Source organism: Sus scrofa, chromosome 16 (assembly GCF_000003025.6).
Source record: "Sus scrofa isolate TJ Tabasco breed Duroc chromosome 16, Sscrofa11.1, whole genome shotgun sequence".
NCBI classification, from domain to species: domain Eukaryota; kingdom Metazoa; phylum Chordata; class Mammalia; order Artiodactyla; family Suidae; genus Sus; species Sus scrofa.
Window position 1 is genome coordinate 8,089,682 of NC_010458.4, and position 22,733 is coordinate 8,112,414.

General features: G+C 33.8%; 1 protein-coding gene across 9 annotated transcripts in view; it reads right to left on the bottom strand.

Moving 5' to 3' along the window:
* CDH18 (cadherin 18) overlaps window positions 572-22,733 on the bottom strand; it is a 1,026,794-nt gene continuing 1,004,632 nt past the window's right edge. For 4 of the 9 annotated variants that reach the window (XM_021076964.1, XM_021076965.1, XM_021076966.1 and 1 more), the window contains 2 exons: window positions 18,758-19,009; window positions 8,976-9,760 (listed from right to left, as the gene is read on the bottom strand). In XM_021076964.1, coding sequence (XP_020932623.1) covers window positions 9,270-9,760; window positions 18,758-19,009 — 743 coding nt within the window. In that variant the 3' untranslated portion in view covers window positions 8,976-9,269. Of the gene's footprint in view, window positions 9,761-18,757; window positions 19,010-22,733 lie in introns of all 9 variants that reach the window. The other 5 variants (XM_021076963.1, XM_021076971.1, XM_021076968.1 and 2 more) reach the window with 5 other exon arrangements.

Sequence of the window (22,733 nt, forward strand, 5' to 3'; positions counted from 1 at the left end):
TTTGTTATAATAATTTGTATGATTGAGCATTTTCACCCCTCAAAGATTTGGGGGTTTGGTGCCTCTTTTTTTCATTTGATTTGCTAAGCTGACCTCTGTCAGTCCCTATGCATAGTGATGGGCATATGATTTTATTTAAAAATATAACCAAGTTGAATGAAATTCTGCTTTGCATGCTCTGTGTGAGGCTCTAATCTCTGTTATCGCCCATATGAAAAAAATCCCCAGCTCCAAATATTCTACCCTCTTTCTATCTATCCCTGGCTTTAATCTTCTTGGCATGGTCACTAGCATTTTATAGAACATTCCTTTGTTTACTTCCCTTTACCTACAGTCAGGATCTGTTCTTTTCTAGATAATGTTGTCCAAAGCTTCATTCTGGAGATTTTAAAATTCAGTTCCTCTCTTATTTATTTATTTTTTTTTTCAAGCAATTAAATGCAAACTGGTTAGGTTGTTGGTTGGTCCTCTGTAAGAAATAACAAGCAAAAAGTAGTGATTAAATGTGCCAGGGAGTAACACTCTTGGGAACCGTAAAATTTCACCAACACTGATTTTTTTTTTTTTTGTACTTTTTTTTTTTTTTTTTTGGAACTTCTTCAATACTCTTTTTTTTTTTTGCTGGAAAGGCTGAATGAAAACTTGAGAGAACAATCCTTTAACTAACTGACAGAAAAATAAGTGGCTACTGAGAAGGACTTCAGAGGGATTTGAGAAAAGTCCTAGCTGTAAAATTTGTTTGTTGAAACAAAATAAGGTGTGGGAGAGAAAAAGGGAAAGTTGTGGAATTCTGTTACTTTATTTACTCAGTGACTTCTATCATGTCCGCCAACAAGGAATGACACTGACATTTAGCAGAAAAGAGCTGGTGTGTGATCAGGATATAGAGAAAAGCAGCAATTCTCTCAAAATGTATCTTGTCTCCAGAAAGACTTGTCCTAACATTCTTAAATTACTGTGTGCTAATAAAAGTTACAGATGTCAAAGGGAAGCTATATTTTGAGAAAACAAGTGTTTTTTTTTCCTATATGTGGAATATGAAGTTTTATTGTCTGGCTGGGTATGGATTAGTCTCTAAAGAAATCATTTTTATTTTGTTCAATGCTTCCTGAAATGGAAAAATTCTTCTTTGATTAAAATTGGAGAATAGATTCTATTCTTTGTTGGAAATATAACTCTATCACAATTAATAATGTCTCAATAAAAATTAACACCTGATGCTTTCGGGATTGTGGAAGAAAACAGAATTTGCATGAAATGCTAGGTTTTCTCCTAGATCCTGAATCATATCTATTCTATGTAAGAATTTCCAAGCACAGATATTTGAGCGTTTATTATATTGGGTATTTATTAATTATTATATAATAACATGCTGGCTTTAATTCCCTCCAATGAGCTCTCAGACATCATGGAAATGTGTTTCCTTAATTGTGAAAAATATACTTCATGGTTATGCTAATAAGATTTGTTTCTCTTGAATTTTAAAGAGTTTTAATGAATCTCCAAATATCCTTGCTATAAATATTTCAATATTTCTTCCAAAAAAATTATGAAACTTCTTTTTTCTTCTTCCTAAAACAATTATATCAACAAAGGAAACTGATTTTTATTTTTTAAAAAAAGGATCCAAAACACAGAAGAGTAAATATAATTTGTAACACTATTCTAATTTCTAAGTTTAATCTTATATTTAGATTTTTATGTACTAAAGGTATTCATGGAAATCCAAGGCATATAGTGAAACAGATTGTCTTTCCCTTTTTTTCTCTGCATGGTGGAAAGGTTTGGATATGCTAATACTAAATGGCTCTTTTCTTTGTCTGCTTGGATGGGGAATATAGCACCATGCTTAGTCTGTGTTGAAATTTGCAAAGCCTTCATATTTGTAATATATAATCCAAGTCTCAATCTTCTGAGGCCAAAGGTTGGGGGATGTTGAGGGAGAAAAAAGAAACCATAATAATAAAACTACTCAATTTGCCAAGAACTTTTACTCATGTCTGTGTTTCACACACAAGATTACATCTGGTATTCATAACAATTCTGTGAGGTAAATATAAAGATGTTATAACTACTTTAAATGAATAGGCATTTAAACTTATACAAGATGGTATAGTCACAGATTCCTGACATGTTCTCAATCCTGGACACAAAACCCTAAAGGTATATTTTTCCCCCTTGTTAATCTAAGTATAAATATTTTCTGTTAATATTTTCCATTTCTATATTTTAATTCAAGGCATTGATTAGGAATCAAGAAAGCCGAGCTGTGACCTGTATTTTGTTGCTGTTGTTTTGTTTGTTTTTGTTTTTTTAAGACTATTTGCCCTAATAAGGTCTTTCATTTTCCTAGATTACTCACACTCAAACTGAAACTGAGATAGCAATTGATGGGCAGGACATCTAATTTAAGAATAGACAGTGAAAGGAAATTACAAATATTAATACCAGGCAGGAAAGGAGTGTTTATCTTTCCATGCCTTGGAAAACACATTCTGAGGAGAATTTATCAAAGTGCAAATTAAAAGAAGCTTAAGCATTGTATTTTAACCTAAACTGGATATAATTAAATTTTAATGATGTATTTTTATTGATAAGCTAACTTCCAATTTGTTATCATTGTGGAATCAATGAGAAATTTCTTGCAATTGAAAAGAGAAAAATAGCACTTAGGTGATGAAACTTGAGAGGCTTATACAATGTTAGTTTTTCTGGAAAAAAACAACTTTCTAATTTTCCTTTGAAGTAAAGGGTAGCCATATAATAATACCAACTCTTTTAAAAATTATAATTTTACTTTAAACTTTTAAAACATGAAATTAAAAATGCTTTGAAAAGAGTGAAACACTAGCTTAATTTCATTTTTAATTTCATTGGCTAATGAAATGGATCATCCAAGCCATTTGACATGTTTGAAACAAATTTCACATGAACAAAAAAGACTTTCTTCCCCATCTGTCTTTGGAAGAATAAAGACAGGATGACTTTGAGATGATTGGAAATGCAGAGTGCTGCAAGAGCTAAAACAAAAAATCAAACTACATCATAGAAGGAAATTTCAAGCTCACAGAAAGTGACTATCACAAGAGTATTTTCTTGAATATAATTTTCTTTTATTACTTTTTGGTGAGGAAGAGCATGACTGGTGATAGAGGGAGAGCAAATGTGACGAAATCTAAACCTTGAAAAACCTAACTACTTTCTATTTCTGAAAAACATTTTCTTGAATATGTTCTGAAAAATACACGAAATATAGAAATTGCTCAAACAGCTTTTCATAGGTTGTTTTAAAAAAAAAGCAAGTAAATGTGAAAGAAGAAAAAGTGAGAAACAGAAAATATAAAAGTAGGGATTGCTAAATCCAAGAAATCTACCTCTACCTGTGATATTAAAAAAGCAACATTGAATCTTCATGTTTATGATATCATCTCTTTTTGAAAATATATCCAAATGCAAATTTTATATAAGGAAACACTAGAGTCCCTGACATCTTTTATTTTGTCTTAAAATACTTAATTAAAAATGACATGCAGTTTTAATAAGGCATCAGTTTGGTCTTTGGTATTCGGATATTATTTCTTCTTAGTCTAAAAACGTTTTTATACCTAAAATGATAAATGTAGAGGATAGACACATTTATCCATTTAGGAATAAATTTACATGAATAAATACTATTCTTAAAAGTATCTCCCCCCCCCAAAAAAAGTACCTCCTTTGCCCTCATTTTAATTTATTTACATTAGGATGAATAAATTGATCAAATTAAATGTCTCCAAAAATTAAGCCCTAAAACATAAATGACCTACGACTCTTTTTTTCTTTTCTCAATATATATTCTTAAAATGGGGTAGTTGCCTTTTGAAAATAATTAAAATAGTCCAATAGTACTTCTGTAGGTACACATGACTCTATAACAATTCTTTAATATCTCTTTCCTAAATGATAGATATTAATGAAAGATTAAGTTTCTTTAAAGAGATATCTGGCCATAGTCACTTTTCTATTTAGGCAAAAAATGAACACAATGACATTGGTTGAAGAATAAGTTCCAGTGAATTGTCTTAAATCTAAATCTAACTTCTCCGAACATTTTACATTACGTCATTTCCCTGCATAAGTCCTCTATTCCATAAGGAATAATATACATTTGGACAAATGTTTGATCAGCTCCCTCTGCTTCTAACTCCCTCTGAACCTATCACCCAGACACTTCCTTTTTCATATCCTTCACAGTGCTTGGAATAGCATCTTACATACAACGAAGGTTTAGAAGAACTTCCTCAATAAGTAAATGTTAGATTTATTTGAAACAGGCGGTTGAGATGGCACTTTGAAAATAGCAGTGAATGCTTTGGAGTAAGAATTTGATGCATTTTGACAGAAGAAATATTGCCTTGATATAACCATTAGGGTGACACTAACTATTACAGCCCATTTCTTTATTTCCAAAGCTAATATTGCTGGGTAATAAGAAGAAACCATCTGATGAGTTCACTTTAATCTATAAATGGTGCATTCCTTCCTCAAGGAATGTAATTGCAAGAGTCTTTGAATGCCTATTTTCTCCATCCACTTTCACCTAAGACTTTAAGAACAAATCATTGCTAAAATAGATTTGATATCTCTGTAATGTTGAAGGGCAAAATCCTTCATTTTCATAGACCCAGTAGATAAATGTAATCATTCCTCACTAGCCTAAAAGGTTTTTTTTGTTTTTTGTTTTTTTTTTTGCATCATCCTTCAAATAAGAATATGTTCTGTTTTTCTTGGATCTCTTATTAAAAACAAAAACAAAAATCATTTACTACCTCTTTCATTGTTATAAGAAAAAACTACATATCTTTTGACATGCTAAAAACCGTTTCAATTAATATTATCATTTTAAAAAGATGTATTTAGAATCTGAAAAAAATGTATGGGGTCCGTGCTAGTTTTAGCTTTAAAATATTGTAAACTACTTTTGGCAGTAGGGTTCATGAGATTTCTAATCCTATATTATAAAAAGATTTACCTTCTGTAGGTGAGGTAGAAAATAAAAGTTGAAGTAGTTTTTCCTTCAGATAATATTTAATTTGCCTTTAATCCTAAAGGATAAAAAAAAAAAAAGAAAGAGAATTTAAATTTGAATCACATATCTCCCAAGTACGTTCTGAGATTAATTCTGTTCTTGAAATCGAAACCAAGTAAATTAATTGAATGTTACCATACCTTGAAGCTAAGTAAAATGTGAGTTTGCAAAATGGGACTCTTGCCTCTTTCCAAAATAATCACCTTCAGAGTTCTGCTTTGTTGAATAGCTGAAGAACTGTCTACATTAAAAGGCAGATGAAGATCTAATTCAAAAGTATTGAATCTATGCATGTTTCCTATGACCACACTCAGTTGAATGGCTGTTCCTAAGAATGACTACCTGATTTTTTTGTGTATTCTCCCTATTTATTCAACTAAATCCAAAGGACAGCAAATCAAAATTATGGGTGCAGGTATATATAAACAAAGAAAACAGTGACTAATCATTTATTTAAGCTTTCAGCATTGCTTAAAAGAGTAGACCCTTCTTCTATCCATATTCTGACTACACTGTAGGACACTAAGAGTCTAAGTCAAACATTTGGTAGTCATTTAATAGCCACATCATGTCCATTAAATCATCACTTCTAAAATTTTGACGTATTTAATAATTTTGTCTACTCTGTGAAGCCATATCTGTGAATACACTTAATCATGGAAAGCACTGAAGGTTAGGCACAAAATAAAAGCCACAAAAAGTTCCTTAACTTCTAGCTGAATCTTGCATATGCTAGGTACTAAAATTTTGTATGCATCACATATTTGGATCATATCAATATCTAAGTCACTATTTTGAATATTCTTTTACTCTCTAAATATTCTTCAAGAAGACATTATATCTGTGTGTATGCGTGTGTATGTGTGTGCGGTTATATGAATGCCATATTTCTCAGAATGTTTTACTTCTTATACCTCGTTATGGGAAAGTCACAACTTAACTTTGTATACAGCATTGTCTTAGGGATAATTTCCACTTCAAATTTCTCCTGAAATCTGTGTATATACAAATGTGTCATAGAAAGAATCTACGATGATGTCTTTAGTCATTTCTGCAAGACCTGTGTTTTTACAAAGTATATTTGGAATTTATAAATTCTAATTAAGAAACATATTGGATAAAAATTATAGCTATTTGTATTTCCTCTATTTTAGCAGCCACAACATTGAATAGGGTCTGTCTGTAGAAAATTCTTTTATTGGAAATAAGTAAATTGATTTCAAAGTTATATTTTATTTAGAGCTGTAAATATCAACCAAGGTTAACAACGTGCTGAGGTACACTAGTGATTCCATAGCTGATTCCATGAAATCCATATGGAATTATGATTATCTGTGGTAATCTGACTATCTGTGGCTAGAGAGAGCTCAGATTATGTGCAAATTGTTGCCCACTAAACTCTCTGAGAATTACCTTTTAACACTGAGAAACTGAAGTTTTTAAAGCAAGATATTGAATGTTAAATGACTTTGGCCCTTTTGCAAAACATTTATACATTACTATTTTCTTTTTGATTAAAGTAGCCCAGTAAAAAAATGAGACTCATTTTTAATATTTATAATAACAATATTATTATTTATAATAATGATAACTATATCATTTATCATTTATACTTATAATAATGATATTATTGCCTAGTTTCAGCATTTCTATTTAAAAATCATATTTGAAATGCTTTCCTTAACAAAATTCTGAAATAAATCAACATAGGAAATATCATTTCAATACTACAGAAGCTCCATTTTGCCTCTATATAAGATTTAAATCAGGGGCTTAGAAGTGATCCATTATTATTATAGTATGTTATTAAAATGAGATGGATCTGGAGTGCACTTCCTACAAAATCAGGGATATATTTTCATACTCAAAACCATGCAGAGGACCTTGACTTTTAAGTAAGTGGTTTAACATATTCACACATTCTCATCTTTCAAGACTTTACCTGTAAATTTGCCATATGAATATCAAAAAAAAAAAAAAAAAACAAAAGCCATGAATAGTTTATCGAAAATCTAAATCCAAAAGCCTAAGTGACTTCCAAAACCTGGTTTTCCTGGTCCTCTTTGCATAGAAAATTCAAAACACCAGTATCCACAGTCCTTCTCCAAACATGTACCCTTCTTTCAGGGTGAATGTTAGTCCAGCATTAGCATAACCAGAATACGTGTCTCCAGAGTTATTCGCCAAAGCCCAGAGTGTCTCTTTTGATTTATCTTTATACCGGAATGCATACCATTTATAATATTAAAAAAATGATAAAGCAGCATCTGGAAAGCTAAAATGTTGTAAAAAACTTAAATTACATTTTATTCCTCAGGCTTAAAACACAAATTGAGAAATATTCAAATTAAATTTACTACTTCCCATACCTAAGAACTGAATATCACAGGGCAGTTGCAAACAAAGGCAAAATCCCAAAATTTGCACATCAGAATTAGACAGAAAATGTCATATAACTTTTGAGGACTTTAGATTATAATACATTTAAAGAGCAAAGGAAAACCTTTCCCTTGAAGTAAACCTTAATTTGAGCGTTTCAAAATTCCAATTAATCTGAAATACATAAATGTGTTCATTTTTGCTAATGCTATGAATTTTTATTTCAAGGCTAATATCAGCAACAGCGAACTATTATCTAAACAACTTAGGGGAAAAATATTAATTTTGAGAAACAGCTTATTTGTAAAAAAATCAAAATAATTAAACTTTTATATGTTCAGTTAGCAGTTGCCTCACTGTCGAAAGTTTCATGAAATTCTCCCATGATAATATAGTATTTTATTCAAAATGTATGTTACTATATAAGCTAATGAAATTAGAAAATTAGATAGTGTCTGTGAGCTTTTACATAACAGAACACTTTTCCGTTAGGAAAACATTTTTGCAGGTGCTTATTGAGCCTCACATAAACCAACAAGGTAGGCAGGGAAATCTCTGCATCTCTACTTTGTAGTTTGAGACACTGAAGCGCAGTAACTTTAGGGCACATGTCTGAGAATAATAAGTGTGAACCCCCTAATTTTGTGCTCCTAATCCTACACATTTTTCTAGGTTCCAAACATAAAGGGCTAATCAGTGAGATGGGGAAAGTATGAGCCTCTGTGAGAAATAAAGACAAGTCAATCATAAGTCTCTGAAGTTTATGAAAATTGGAGGATAGTCTTTTCAGAACACATAGTTTTCAGTGAGGCACATGATTTGGTGACTGCCATGTTAAAAATATACAAATTATACTGAAGCATAAATCAATCAGCAAAATTATGGACAGCCAATTTTAGGTACTGGAATAATCAGAATGGCTGATAAAAAAGAACTAAAAAAATGAGGGACAAAGAAAGAGTAGAGTTCCTCAGCGCTTTGTATAGGATAAAGTTTGTAGTCACTATTAAAAACTAAGTCTTTCCCTGACATATAGATGATCTGAGCATATCTTAAGACATTCAGTCTATCCATTTCTTTAAGAAGGGGGTTCTCCTGTTAAAATAAAGGCGGGCAGGCAGGACAGAGACCACAAGTCTCCATAGTTCAGAGCAGTTGTGCAAACGGGTGCACAGAAGTTGCATACATCATAGTGCAAGCAGCAAATCCCCATGCTCCATCAGTTTTGTATGGAGAAAAAAATTGGGGAGGGCAAAGGAAAACGGTACATACAAGTCCATGATGGCGTGGTATTTTGGAAATATCTCATGTCATTTCAACACAAGACAAAGCTAATTAGATGTGTCACACAATAACAGGGTGTGGGTCTCAAGAAACCACCCAGAAAAGTGGAAAAAAGAGGTCGTGATTACCTTCACCAGTTTCATTTTGCAGTGCACCACCCCTAGAAATCAGAGTCATACGTGATTGTGAACCATTTGTTTAGTTTTGCTTTTGAAAGGAAACCACAAAATATGGAAACAAATATCATTGTTTGGCATAATTCAGGTATTCTTCATTAAACAGTACACAGACTTTATTGAGCAATTGAAAATATACACAAGAAACAATAGCTTTTTCTCCGTATTTTTTTTTTTAATTTGACTTTCTTCTGATTAAATAACCCAGTTTCCATCATGAAAAGGGCACTTGTTTCTCACAGCTGTACTCAGCTTGCTCAGTTCCAAGTACTGTTTCCAAGCTTCTTCTTTGCCACTGCTGAGGTTATATCTCCACTTGCTCAGGAAGCAAATTCTAGAAGGTTCCAAGAACTGACCCCCCCCTAAGTTGTTCTTTCAGATTCGATTTCTCCATAGAGTTCAGCTAACTTTTTAAACTCGGGTCCCCAGTCTCCAAGGTACTGATAATCCTGGTCTGATTGTGTGGTGGCTGAATCCAGCGAACTGATGGACCCAGCTTCCGACCTCTGACCCTCATAGGCATAAGTCTGAAGAGAGTCATAAGGGGGCACGCTAGGGTCTAGGTCGGCTTCCGCCAATCTTTGCTTAATAAATTCCTGAACATCTATACTTTCCAGGGTGGCCAACGTCTGGTGCCTGGGAGTGAGTTTCACTTCCGGTCTGATGTCTCTCCGATACTTGAGCTCTTCAGCAGCAGATGGGTTCCTCAAGGCAGTGATGTCAAAAGCCTCCGTGTCTTCCTCGCCGCCGCCCTCATCATCGTAAGTGACCACATTCTCCCGCACATCCTCCTCTGAAATGATCAGGGGTTCTTTTTTGCTGCGTCTCAGGGTGATAAAAAGAACTACAATTGCTAAGGAAAAAAGGAAAGAGGGTGGAGAGTTAGAAAAAGAAGAAGGGGATTCTTGGAGATTGGGTATAAGCAATTCCCAACCACTGTTATCTACTACATTCCATTTAGGCTTTCAGGGTAATGCAGCCCTAATCTCTGCACCCTCTGAATTCCACTGCGAGATTTTTTAATGTCTCAAAGAATGTAGAAAATGATGGTCCCTATAAAACACTGGAAATCGCTGTTCTGCAGAATGCCATGATACATTTTCAGGCTATGCTCTCAGGATTCATGACTCATGGTGTAGTCTAACAATTCAGTGTCTACACTGAGGGAAATAGATGGAGAAGCAATATGAAATTTTGACTGGAAAAATAATGGTGTGTGGGGGTCTGTCTTTAGATCCTTAATCCTTCTAGGGAGCTAGACTATTATAGGAAGGATATTTTCAGTTTCTGTAAAATAAAAAGAAGGAGTCCCGACACCTTTAACCCTTTCCTTTTGTTGCTTTGTCAGAAACCATGGTTGATCTCTTTTGTCCGTTATTCTTCAGAATAATATTATCATGGATTAAGAGTTGTGTTTATCAGGCTTCAAAAGATATTATTTTATTTGTTCACAATTTATGTTTCATAGGAATTTTTCTGTTACACAATTCTCCTTACATAATTTTTTTACTCAATTCTCTAAGCAGAGCTGGAGATTCCTAGTGTTTTAAATGAGGAAACTAAGACAGTGAGATGACATGAATAAATATCATGGAACTGTAAGATCATACAAATGGTGGGTGGCAAAGCTTGGGCTGTAGTTTAGGGCTTCTCACAGCAAAGATGATGATGTTTCCATTACCGTATTCCACTTCATTAGTTTAAAAATATAGAACAAGGAACTGTGCGACCTGTCAGACCTGTGCATTACAGTTAACTTTGCCGTATTAAGTGAATAGATGACCAATAATGTAACCATTGGATAAATCAATAGAAATAGGTCTTGGATATTTTACTTTGGCTGTTTTTCAGAAGTTTCAAATTATGTAATTTGATGGTATTAAACCATTACTAAATAGAAAGAATTATTTCTACTGTGTGTCATTATGCCCAATATCTTTTACTTCATCTCTATAGAGGGTTTTCTTCTTGGTTAGCTGACATTCTAGGCTTTATGATAATTATTAGGTTCATTAGTATTTAAACATTCCTCACAACATAATAGCCAGAGAAGAATATTCAAATGGAATGTAGGGTTGTGAGATGTAACAAATAATGTGACAACCAATTAAATGTGGATTTAAGATGAATAACAACACAAATATATACATACATATTATATATGTATAAAATGAGATGAACAACAAACATGTATACTATATGTATATATAAACACTATATATTTGTGTACATACACACATGCATATATACACTATGTGTGTACGTATATCTAAAATTGGGTATGTCCCATGCAATATGCAAATATCTTATGAATGCATTAAAAATATATATATGTCCCAATGTTATGCATGGGGAATATATATGTATACTATAGCATAAATATATATATCATAAGTATGTTATAGCATAATATATACATGTAACATATGTGTGTCCTATGTAATATATCTGTAGATATATGTGTTTTCATATACACACGTGTATACTTTTTATCTAAGTTCAGATTTGTATATCATATTTCGTCTATTCATTTATGTCCGTAAACTATATTTTATCTGGCAATCTTGATTATATGTAATTTTTAACAAATGGTCATAAAGCAACAGATACCAGGTTAGCTGTCCTCTAATAAAGAACATACTTGACACCCTTGAAACCACCATTTTACTCCTCACCTCTAAAAAGTAACTTTTAATTTTATTATTGTTTCCTTGCTTCTCTTTGTAGTTTAAACTCTTTTTATGTATGCCTCTAAACAACACATAAGTTTAGCCTGTATTTGAACTGGATATCATAACATATATTTGCCTTTAAGTCTTGCAACTATGGAGAGAAAGAGGACCAGGTATTCAAGCCGAAGTCTACTGTATGTGGAAAGAGTTACTGGGAGGGATCTAATTTTTCAGAGAAGAGGCAAGTGAGAGTCTGGCAGGAAAAAAGGGAGGAAAAAATGACAGGGAGTTCCCATCATGGCTCAGTGGAAATGACTCTGACTAGTATCCATGAGGACACAGGTTCAATCCCTGTCCTCACTCAGTGGGTTAAGGATCCAGTGTTGCCATCAGCTGTGGTGTGGGTCACAAACACAGCTCAGATCTGGTGTTGCTGTGGCTATGGTGTAGGCCAGTGGCTACAGCTCTGATTCTACCCCTAGCCTGGCAACCTCCAGATGCACAAATGTGGCTCTAAAAAGACAAAAAAAAAAAAAAAAAAAAAAAAAAAAAAAAGACATCTTTAGGGACAATCAGGTAATCATCTGGAAATGTGTGGAATAAAAGGATTTTTACTAGGAAATGGGAAAGTGTAATGAGGAGATTATAGCAGACATGGGGAATCATTGAGTTGCTGGGTTTGGAAGGGAGTGATTCCAGTAAAAGCAGAAAGTGAAATGCAGATGCTACATGCGATGTTGCTTCATAAATGTTCTGCTACAGAAAACAATAGTTTCCCATTCATGTTACTTATTCTTCAAAGACATTCTCTAGAAAGCACTTTATTTTTGGGGGGGAAAAGAAAACCTTTCACTGAGTACAGTCAATATGCATTTAATACCTCACTGTTTATTTTAGTGTAATCCAGCATATATCTTTCTAAATCAGTGGCCTAAGCAGTATCCTCAAGTATATGCCCTTCACTCTATATTAACATCCATTATATATTTCCGCTCATCTGTGTAATTAAGTGAGGTGGCTGTTATGGATTAAAATATCTATTTCTACAGAAGGCCTAATTTATTACAGTAAAATGTCTTACTTTTATCAGTAAGTCAAGTGATTTTCTTTTGTGTCAAAATGTTTGTCAATTTATGTCAAGGAAATGTATGTGCACGTATAAAGGGAGAATGTGATCAATATAAGTTTGGAGGTAATTTTCATCCTTCACCAATACCAGTATTGTATTTGCCTAAAGAAACATAGTGGATAATGCTGGGTTTATTATTATGATAGCTCATGTTTGCTTATTCCCCCAGAATTACAAAAATATTCTTGATATATATATGCTTTTATTCAAGATCAAATTTAGAATTTTACATCTATTTCTTTTCTGGGCAAAGAGAATTGCTGGCCAGTGACAAATGATTCCTAGGTTTGTTACATACCTATTTAATATAAAGATCAATATTTAATTAACCTTACAATCTGGGGCATTTTTTAAGGGTAGAAGGGGATTTCCCTTATAATTACATCAGGATATCAGGACAAATATGGACATATGGTCCCTTTAGTCAAAGACAAATTCAGATCAAATCAGAGAAAAATGTGGAAGCATGGAATGAGAAGGTGTGCTCCTATTGAACTGCTTTACATTCCTGTTTGTTAGCAGATGTTTCTGGGGCAGATGGTACACAGCAGACTTTGTGTTAACAATTTGTGTGGATGAACAAAGGAATAATCTCCATGAGATTGATAATATGGCATTGTGTTAAGTGAATCTTCAGGAATAGTAATAGCCTCACTAGGAAAATAATTTTACTTTTTTCAAATAAGCTAATGGCTATTAGTAATAGCAAACACCTAATTTTTCTTGAAACCATCTCTCTCTCTCTTTTTTTTTTTTCTTTTTTTTTGTCTTTTTAATACACCACAGCTCATGGCAATGGCGAATCCTCACCCCACTGAGCAAGGCCAGGAATTGAACCCGCATCCTCATGGATACTGGTCGGGTTCATTAACCACTGAGCCATGACAGGAACTCCAAAACCATCTTTTAATGTTTAAAAGCTAAACTTTTTTCCCAAAAATTCCAAGACCACCTTTACTAAAAGAGAATGAGTGAAGAAAATAATTATAAATATATATTTGAGAGTTAAGTCCTTATTTAAAAACTGGCAGGAAATAAGTAAATGGAAATGAGTCCCCATAATCTATCAAACCATTCACATATAACAAGGTAGAGCTTCTCTCACTGGTTCATATTAGAAAATATAATGTGACAGAGCCATGGTATTATATTTAAAAAAGAGATAAAGGGCTGTCCTTTGTTCAAAATTATACTATAAATGACTTCTGGTACATAATCTGGAATGAAACTCAATAAACTGTAGTATTTTTGACGTATCTTTATTTTCATGAATATTTTAATTTTTGTTGGTATATTTCTTTTTTCTCCTCTTTAAGATTGGCCAGGATTTTAAAGCCATGTGATTCTTTTTATATAAAAAAATATTAAAATGAATTTATGGTGTCATTTTTATTCACAAAGGAATTCAAATTTGTGGAAACAGTTTTCTATTTGTTTTCTCCTATATTTTATTTACTTCTTTATATTATCATTCCAGTGCTTGGAGTACTAAGGGGCTTTGAGTTTTCATCACTTAATTTTAATACATTATGTACTGACTCCTAACATACTTCCCCCAAATACTTCACATAGCAGAATTTTTTACCCCTAAATATCACTTGATTCTTTTTTATGCCATCATATGTTAGCACTAAATTTGGTAGAATGATGTGGCCCAAGTCAGGGAGGTTATTTTTATTCACTTCTGAGTCATAACTGATAATGACATTTCTCACCACAACTTATTTTTTCAAGCCCAGGGGAGCCCTGATGGCAAACAAGTTGGCAGTTATCTTCTCATCAATTCCACTTCCTCCCCTAGCCCCTCATCCTCCTCTCATCACATCCACCTGGATCCCCATTTAGAAGGAAATTTACATCCAAGAGCAGGTGCAAACTATGTGGTGGACTTATCTATGTCAGCTGCCTACACAGGACCTCAAGGGTAGCTGGAAGAGGGCTGATGCCGATCCTGATTCAATGATCTCTTGCACCAAGTGGGATTTACGTTTGCTCTGCCAACAGTTCTGGTTCCTCTGAAGAGTAACGGGGTGGGGAAAGAAATGTCAGATCTCTGGGAGGGCAAGAGGATCCAACAACCACCCCTCCCCCCAGTACCATACTGATTGCACTGTGAAGGCTCACTCTAAATTCTCTCCTATCCACTCCATAAAATGGATCTGAAAAATGTAATCCTCACAAAATATAACTCACAATGTATACATGTAGCATTTAAAGTCAGGCCCTTTGGTTTTCAAGCATCATTTTCTGATAATCAATTCTATACATAGATGGAGTCTGACAACACTGTAGAATATTGAATCATATTTAACCTATAATAAAACATAACTAAGCACCACACAATTTTACAGATGACCCAAAGGTCATTCTAGTTAAAACTTCATTGTCACAGATTCAGAATAAGTGAGAGACTGAAGGGATCTCTGAGATCACCCAATTAACTAGTGGAAAAACAACGGCTAAATTTCCACGATCACAGTCATTTTTATTAAACAAACAGCTACTAATTAAAATATTTTTCAGTATGAAAATATTTATTTCATAATTTATTTAGCCGTTAAGGTTGAATGCTATTTTAGAATAACAAGTTTTAAGATAAAATATTGCTACCTCCGGTGTCATTGATGTTTTTCTTGAAAACAATGAGCTCACATATAACCAATATTATTTCAAAATTACAGATGACATTTTGAGTCTGTGGGCTAGATATTTCCTGAATAGCTATAAGAACCTTGACAATGCCATGACAAATATCAATGACACTATAAATATTGATTGTTTAAACCTAAGCTTAAGAAATTCTGCAACCTTTGGATAAAACTATAAATACACATTTGAATTTTACTAAAAATTGGAGTAGCCAAAAGACCAAATAGCACCCTTGTTTCATTAGCCCTGAGGGAGAACATAAAATTTAGAAATGTTCTCTTATTTATCCCAAAGGGGAAACAACATTTTCATAAAGTCAATTAAAGGGATGTATCATTTCATGAAATAATGTTATTTTACATAATGAACCTAAATGTACCTTATACTGATGCTTTTCAGTTTTTAAAGGTTTTCATCTTAGTATGCAAAAATAATTTTATGATGATAAATAAAAACAAAATCCAAAAGGAGTTACTTCCACCAACTGAAATGAAATATCTTTCAGAATAAAGACTCTGGAAGAACTTATTTTAATGTTAGAATTTTTTTAATTGAAGTATAGTTGACTCATAAAATGTCACTGAGTTTTATTCTTTGCATTTTCAGTTAGGAATCCCAGAGGATTTAATGTTTGTAGTTGTTTTTATTCCTCTGAGTTTTCATTTTGTCCTTTTTTTTGGTTTGTGGTTTGGGAGTTTTAATCATCAAAGACAAAAACGTAAGTTTTTCATTTCTAAATAAAATAGCAAAAATATTTAAATAGTCAATATGTAAATGAATAAAATCCAGAAAGCCTGGTTTTCCTGGCTGCTATCTCTGCCAGGCTTCTACCACAAGTGGCCATACTCCAATGAAATTGTTCCACCGTGCTCCATGAAGTTCAGCTGAAGCTTTTTTGCTCCACAATTTACTTAACTTTTGAGCAGGTTTTAACATTGTTGAATGCTCCATCCTCTTTGATACACTTATTTTCTTTGACTTTTAGGAAATTATGCTTTACTAATTTTGTTGCTTCTATTATTTCTCCTTTGCTTTCTCTGCTATTTCATCCTGCTTGATTTAGCAATCCCACTGGAGTTTGTCACACTCAATCCAAGGTTATCCTCTTTCTCTTTATATTCTGTCTCTGTTTTGACTTCAACAAAATGCAATTCTGGTGGCCGCCAGGTCAGGGAAGATCAGGGCCCACATTTAGCAAGAGATGGAAAGTCTTCTTTGATACTGTTCTAATTCAGTCAACCTATGTAGTTTATACAAGGTCACTTAAAAAAGAAAGTTTAGCTATTTTATGTGTGTAACTGAGCAGGACTCTATGCTCAGGGTCCTTCGGGGCAGGCCCTTCCCGATATCCTGTGCTTTAGCTCCTCTCTGAGGTACCTAGATAATAGTATCTGATGAATATTTCCTGAGTTGTTTTACAGATACTAAAACCATCACCAAGTGGAAGAAATTAACTACTAGATGTTCATGAATTCCCAGAACTACTGGTGCCTAAGGATTGATAATGTAACCCCATGACATCACTCTGTTAACCAACCATCAGCTAATCAGAGTTGTGCATTAATGTATCACTTACTGGGCAACCCCAGCTTGGCTTTTAAAAGGGTTTACAATTTTGAGTTTGGGGAGTTTGGGATATATTTTGGGCATAAGCCACCCATTTCCTTTCACGGCCCCGCAATAACCCTTTCTCTACTCCAAACTGATGTTTCAGTTTGTTTGGCCTCACTATGTGCTGAGCACAAGGACCTGTGCTAAGGTGTTTAGCCCACTTAATGAAGATTTTGCTAAATATTTTCATCATGTGATTTGCATCCTATTGCCCAAGATCATTTTTTATTTACCTAAGATGTCTTGATATTATCACCAGTTATTTAGCCCCACTTCTGAGTATGCTGGTCCAAATTAAGCTATGTCTGAGTGAGACGCATGTCATATTCCTAATTGGTTTGCCTGCGTGCATTCTTGCCATCATGAGGGCTGTTCTCTGCTTCATTCATTTCTTTTTTCAAAATGCAAATTTTATGGTGGGACACTCTTGCTTTAAACTTCTCTTTACACTGCTAGAACAAAGCTAGAGGGTGAGAACATACTGGGAAAATACACATGAACCCATTTTAAATTATAAAGGAAAAGATCCTTTGGAGTTCCCTTTGTGGCTCAGCATAACAACCCGACTAGGATCCATGAGGATGTGGGTTTGATCCCTGGCCTCCCTCAGTGGGTTAAGGATCCGGTGTTGCCGTGAGCTGTGGTGTAGGTTGCAGACACAGCTCAGATCCTGAGTTGCTGCGGCTGTGGTGTAGGCCAGCAGCTATAGCTCCAATTCCACCCCTAACCTGGGAACTCCATATGCTGTGGTTGCGGCCCTAAAAAAAAAAAAGCAAACAAAAAATATAAATAAAAATAAAGTTTAAAAAGTAAAGCAAAATATTATATCTGCCTTTCTTATAAAAAAATCTGGATCCACTGTCCTGTTTTGTATAGTGATTCTAAAAAGTTTCTAGTAATATTATTCCAAATGCAATTGTGATGAGTTCAGTTATTAAAAAGATAATATAAAAATTACAGTAAATATTTTATTTTCTATTAAAATGCAATATTATGCAAAGATAAACTAAAAAATTCTATTAGTTTTAATAAAACTTGATATCTCTGAAGCCAAAATTATTTAGACTCACTCCTTTAAAATTCAGCTAAGTTTGATGACCAACTAACATTTTAGACTGATAGAAATTTCTATAAGAAATGTGTTCTTTTTATTGGTATTCAGATTCATTGTAGAATGATGCCACTTATGTTCTCTGAAATAAATTGAAAAGCTCTTTCAATATGGGATTTAGAATATTTAATATCAATTATTTCTAAAATAGATCCTTTCCAAAAATATTTCTCTTATCCCATCCCTCTTCTGATGTTTCAACTCTTTCCTCACATTTTTTTAATTTTATAATGATTTTTATTTTTTCCATTATGGCTGGTTTACAGTGTTCTGTCAATTTTCTACTGTGCAGCAACATGACCCAGTCACACATGCACGTATACATTCTTTTTTCTCAAATTATCATGCTCCATCATAAGTGACTGTGTATACTTTCCAATACTATATAGCAGGATCTCATTGTGGAGTGGGATGGATTGGGAATTTGGGGCTAATAAATGCAAACTATTGTCTTTCTTCACATTTGAACCAAATTATTTATAGATTAACTATGATATTGAGAAAGTTAATTAAGAGAAAATCAGTGCAGCCATATTTTGTTATCACATGATGCATTCCTGATTCTAAGGTTTTGTCAAAATGACTCTTTCTGTGTCTCTGTCTCTTTCTCTTTTCTAACACACCAGTGAAGGGTACACTTAGAATTTCCATCTTATGTTAGGACTTAAAATGACTTACCTAGGAGAATAACAACACACAGAAGGATAGCGATTAAGGCTCCTGTACTCAAACCAGCCGAGGACAGGAAGGCTTCTGCATGGCAGGTCCGCACGCGCCCATCTCTCTCGCATGCACAAACCCTGATGGTGAGGGTGCTGCTGCTGCTGAGAGAGGGGATTCCACCATCAGAGATCATAATGGGGAGATAATACACATCCTGAATAGTTCGACTAAATCTCCTCCGCCTTGTCAGAATGCTGGCTGTGTTATCTATGACAGACATAAGCAGAACAAAATGTACTTAGTAAAGCCGCCATTAAAGATTCACATTTCCTTTAATGGATAAAATGGGCATGTGTGATTTTATTTTTCCATTTCTGAAATGGACAAGGGATCATGAAGGGAACATTATTAATGACTAGTTAATACTGGTTCTCAATTTGAGGAAACTTTGTGAAAAATTAATTGGGCCTGGACTAAATTGGAGGGGAGATAGTGGGTGACAGGGGAGGTAGGAAGCAATAAGCCTTTTGGGCATGGACATAATAGCCAAAGGATGGAAAAGGATATATAGATACCAAATCATTGGGTGAACCAGTGGCCTCTACCCCAAACCTAGTGACTCTGAATATAAGCATAGACTTATATTAGATAGAATTATACATTTTAGCAAATTATTCAGGTGAGGCTAATGTACAAAAATGTGTAAGAAACACTGGTACTGATCATGTGTTTATGAAGACATCCCGTCAATTGTGCTTTAGACTTGTAATCTGAAGTACTCTTGTTACAGTGGGCACACCATGGAAAAGTTAATGATGAAGAAAAGAGTTAATTCCATTTTCATGTACTTTTAAAATGCTACATACTATAGTAAATGATCACATGATGTGTTTTAATCAATCCATACAACCCTCTAAGGGGGAGGATGTTAAATTCCTTACATTTTGCAGAAAATCATTTTTACCAGGAATAATAATTTTAAAATAAATAATCTGAATCCCAGAGGGTACATGTCACCAAATCACAAAGCTAGTGAATAATCAAGCTACAACCCAAGAAATTCCAAAACCACAATGTCATGCTGCTTCTCCTCTGTTAGTTCACTTCTATTTGCTCCCAGTGGCCTCAGGTACACATAGTTTGTTTTTACCTTAACATTGCGATTCCTCATTCTGTGTCTGTTTGCTAGAAAACCTTTTGGTTCACACTTGAATGTGCTGCTCAAAACCCCTGTGTAGAATGACTTGTTGCCCTAGCTGTAGACGGCCATTTGCCCCAAGGTCACACCTTCTGAATCAACACATAACCAATGACCCATTTCTGCTGCATGCAGAAAATCCTGAAGGGTAAATTTAGTTCTTGAGCTTTCCCTTGAGATCAGCTATGGACACTTTAAAATTGTATGTCAGTTCAATTTCTCACTCTGTCTTTCTTTCTTCCATTCCCAGTGTGGTCCACATGTTTCCATCACAAAAGGGCACACTCCAGTAACCATCCTTCTCTCAAAACTCCAATTCAGAGCCTGCTTCCCAGGGGATCCAACCTATGACCACACCTATGACTTAATTATTTTATCTAAAAAATTAATAAATCATTGGGCAATCACTTTTAGGGATTCTTTTCCTTGTATCAGTTTCTTTTTTTGAAAATTGGAATCCTGTTACTTATGAGTATGTTTATGATAGTCAATACCTATGTATTACGATACAATACCTTACAGCTATATTTTCTTGATTATACATTGCAACTAATGCAGTAGAAAGATAATACATTTTTCAAAGACCCAATGTAATACAGATAATAAAACATGAATAATTTATATTATAGATGTAAATAAAAATTACATATACACATAAAACACCCACAAATGTATTGTGTTGAAGGTTTGTTATAAGGTAAAAATAAATAATCTAACAAGTTACTAAAAATATCCTCTTACCTGTAGAAGAGAAAATTTTTTAAAGGTATATTAATTGCCTACTCTGAAGCAGGTTTCAGAATGATCAAAGAAAAAGAGGAGAAACTGCATCACATGTGTTTTAAGAGTATAACAGTTGCAGGTACTTTCCCCCAAATCTTTGAAACCTTTGAATCGGCACATCTATCCCTTGTAGGATGTTCCATCAAGATTAATACAAATTGCACAATTTCTTAATTTAAGGAAAAGTTATGTACCAGTATTCAAAACACAGATGTGTTTGAGCATTTCAACTGCTGGTCCTCTGAAGATGAGATGCAAGACATGGTCCCTGCTCTCAGTTACAATCACAGTGCATGAAATGACCAGTTAGCATGCAGGGGTAGTGAGCACTCCCTTTTATGGCTCTAGTCCAGTGTCCACTTTGCACCCCCTGGAAGCATGCTCTTTTTCAAGTTATTTGTTGGAAATGCAATCCAAAACATGATCAGAAAAAAAAAAAAAGGAAAGACAGGGTATGTTTCTACGGCACTTTAAGTTTTCAACAAGAAAGCTCTCAGACATGGAGACATGAAAATACTCTTTCGTTTTTCCAGCTGAAGGTTGACTTTCTCAAAGAAAAGAGGATTCAGGAAGCAAAGAGCTTCCCACCTAGAAAGGCTTAGCACAGCAGAATAATGAGCTCTTGAGCTCTTGACAAGGGATACTGTGTACTTTACTGGAACAGCAGAAAATGTTCTTGGTAGTAGGCTCACGGAACTTGAACAAGAAAACTGAATTAAAATGAAATGGATAAGAATATATATATGTGTGTGTATATATATGTATATGTATGTATATACACACACATACATATACATATACAATGTATACTTTTTGTGAATAAAATTTGTCATGCTGAAACTGAAATATTAGGTGATAAGAGCAATGCCAAATCTCTAAACTTGAAATATAATGTTTTAAAAAATAAACCAAGTATTATAAAAAGTCTTGTATAAAGTGAATAAAAAGCCAATATGAACTGAATAAACAGAAATCATAGTAGGATATAAAAATATTTGAATAAGAAGTGCTAAATATCGATGTCAAATAAAGGACAGTCTAGTAATGTGTACTCAAACTTGGTCCTTAATGCTAACTCTCAAGAGGAGTGTGGATGAAGACAAAAGATTTAGAACACTTGGAAGCCAAACCAATATGGCTAAAGTATTGGATTAGGATTCTAGCAGATTTTTGAACAGCTAGCATGAAAACCTTAAACAAAAAGACAGGCAATAAAGATGTTTGTTACATAATAAACTTTGGAAAGTATCATACAAGAGAAATCTTGAGTAACAGCTAACATTTTCAAATATATATACTATCTGAATGAAGCAATGAGGCAATAGACCTAAAGCAGTCTAAGAAGCATTCAATGAAGACATGGAAGCTCTATGCATCTCTTTATGGAGAAGACTTCACTGGAATACTATACATAAGTTTGGGTCTACTTTCTTAGAAGTGATGTATTAACCCAATTTAGAAGACCTTGACAGTGATGAGTTAGAAAAATACATCATATGAAGAAATTCTGAAACAAAGAGTGTGAGGATTCTTCATGTCTTGTATGAATTTAAGTATCCAAAGTATCTTAGAAATTGTCCAGAAAAAAATGGGAACTTCTCTTAGTAATAAACCCGTTTCTGAATATGATCAATATATTCCTGACATTCCCAGCAGCTATATTCCTGATGTAATGTGGAAATAGCCTTGCAAGTGTTTTAATCTTTCAAAATAGATGATAGTGCATTATTTATTTTGTTGTATATCCCATTTCTTGTTTATAAAAACATATGGGCATATATAATAGCAAGTAGGGAGACCACCATACAGATATATAATAGTTGACTCATGTAGATATTTAAAAATATCATTGTCACGACTGAAAGAATCGAAATTTGAAGAACTTTGAAAAAGAGTATCAACAATTTATTTTTGTAGCTATAAGAAGTCCAGGGATTTCATAATCAGTAATTGGGGGGGGGTCTTTCACAAAAAAAATATTCATGGTAAAATATAAGGTCATATAAGTAG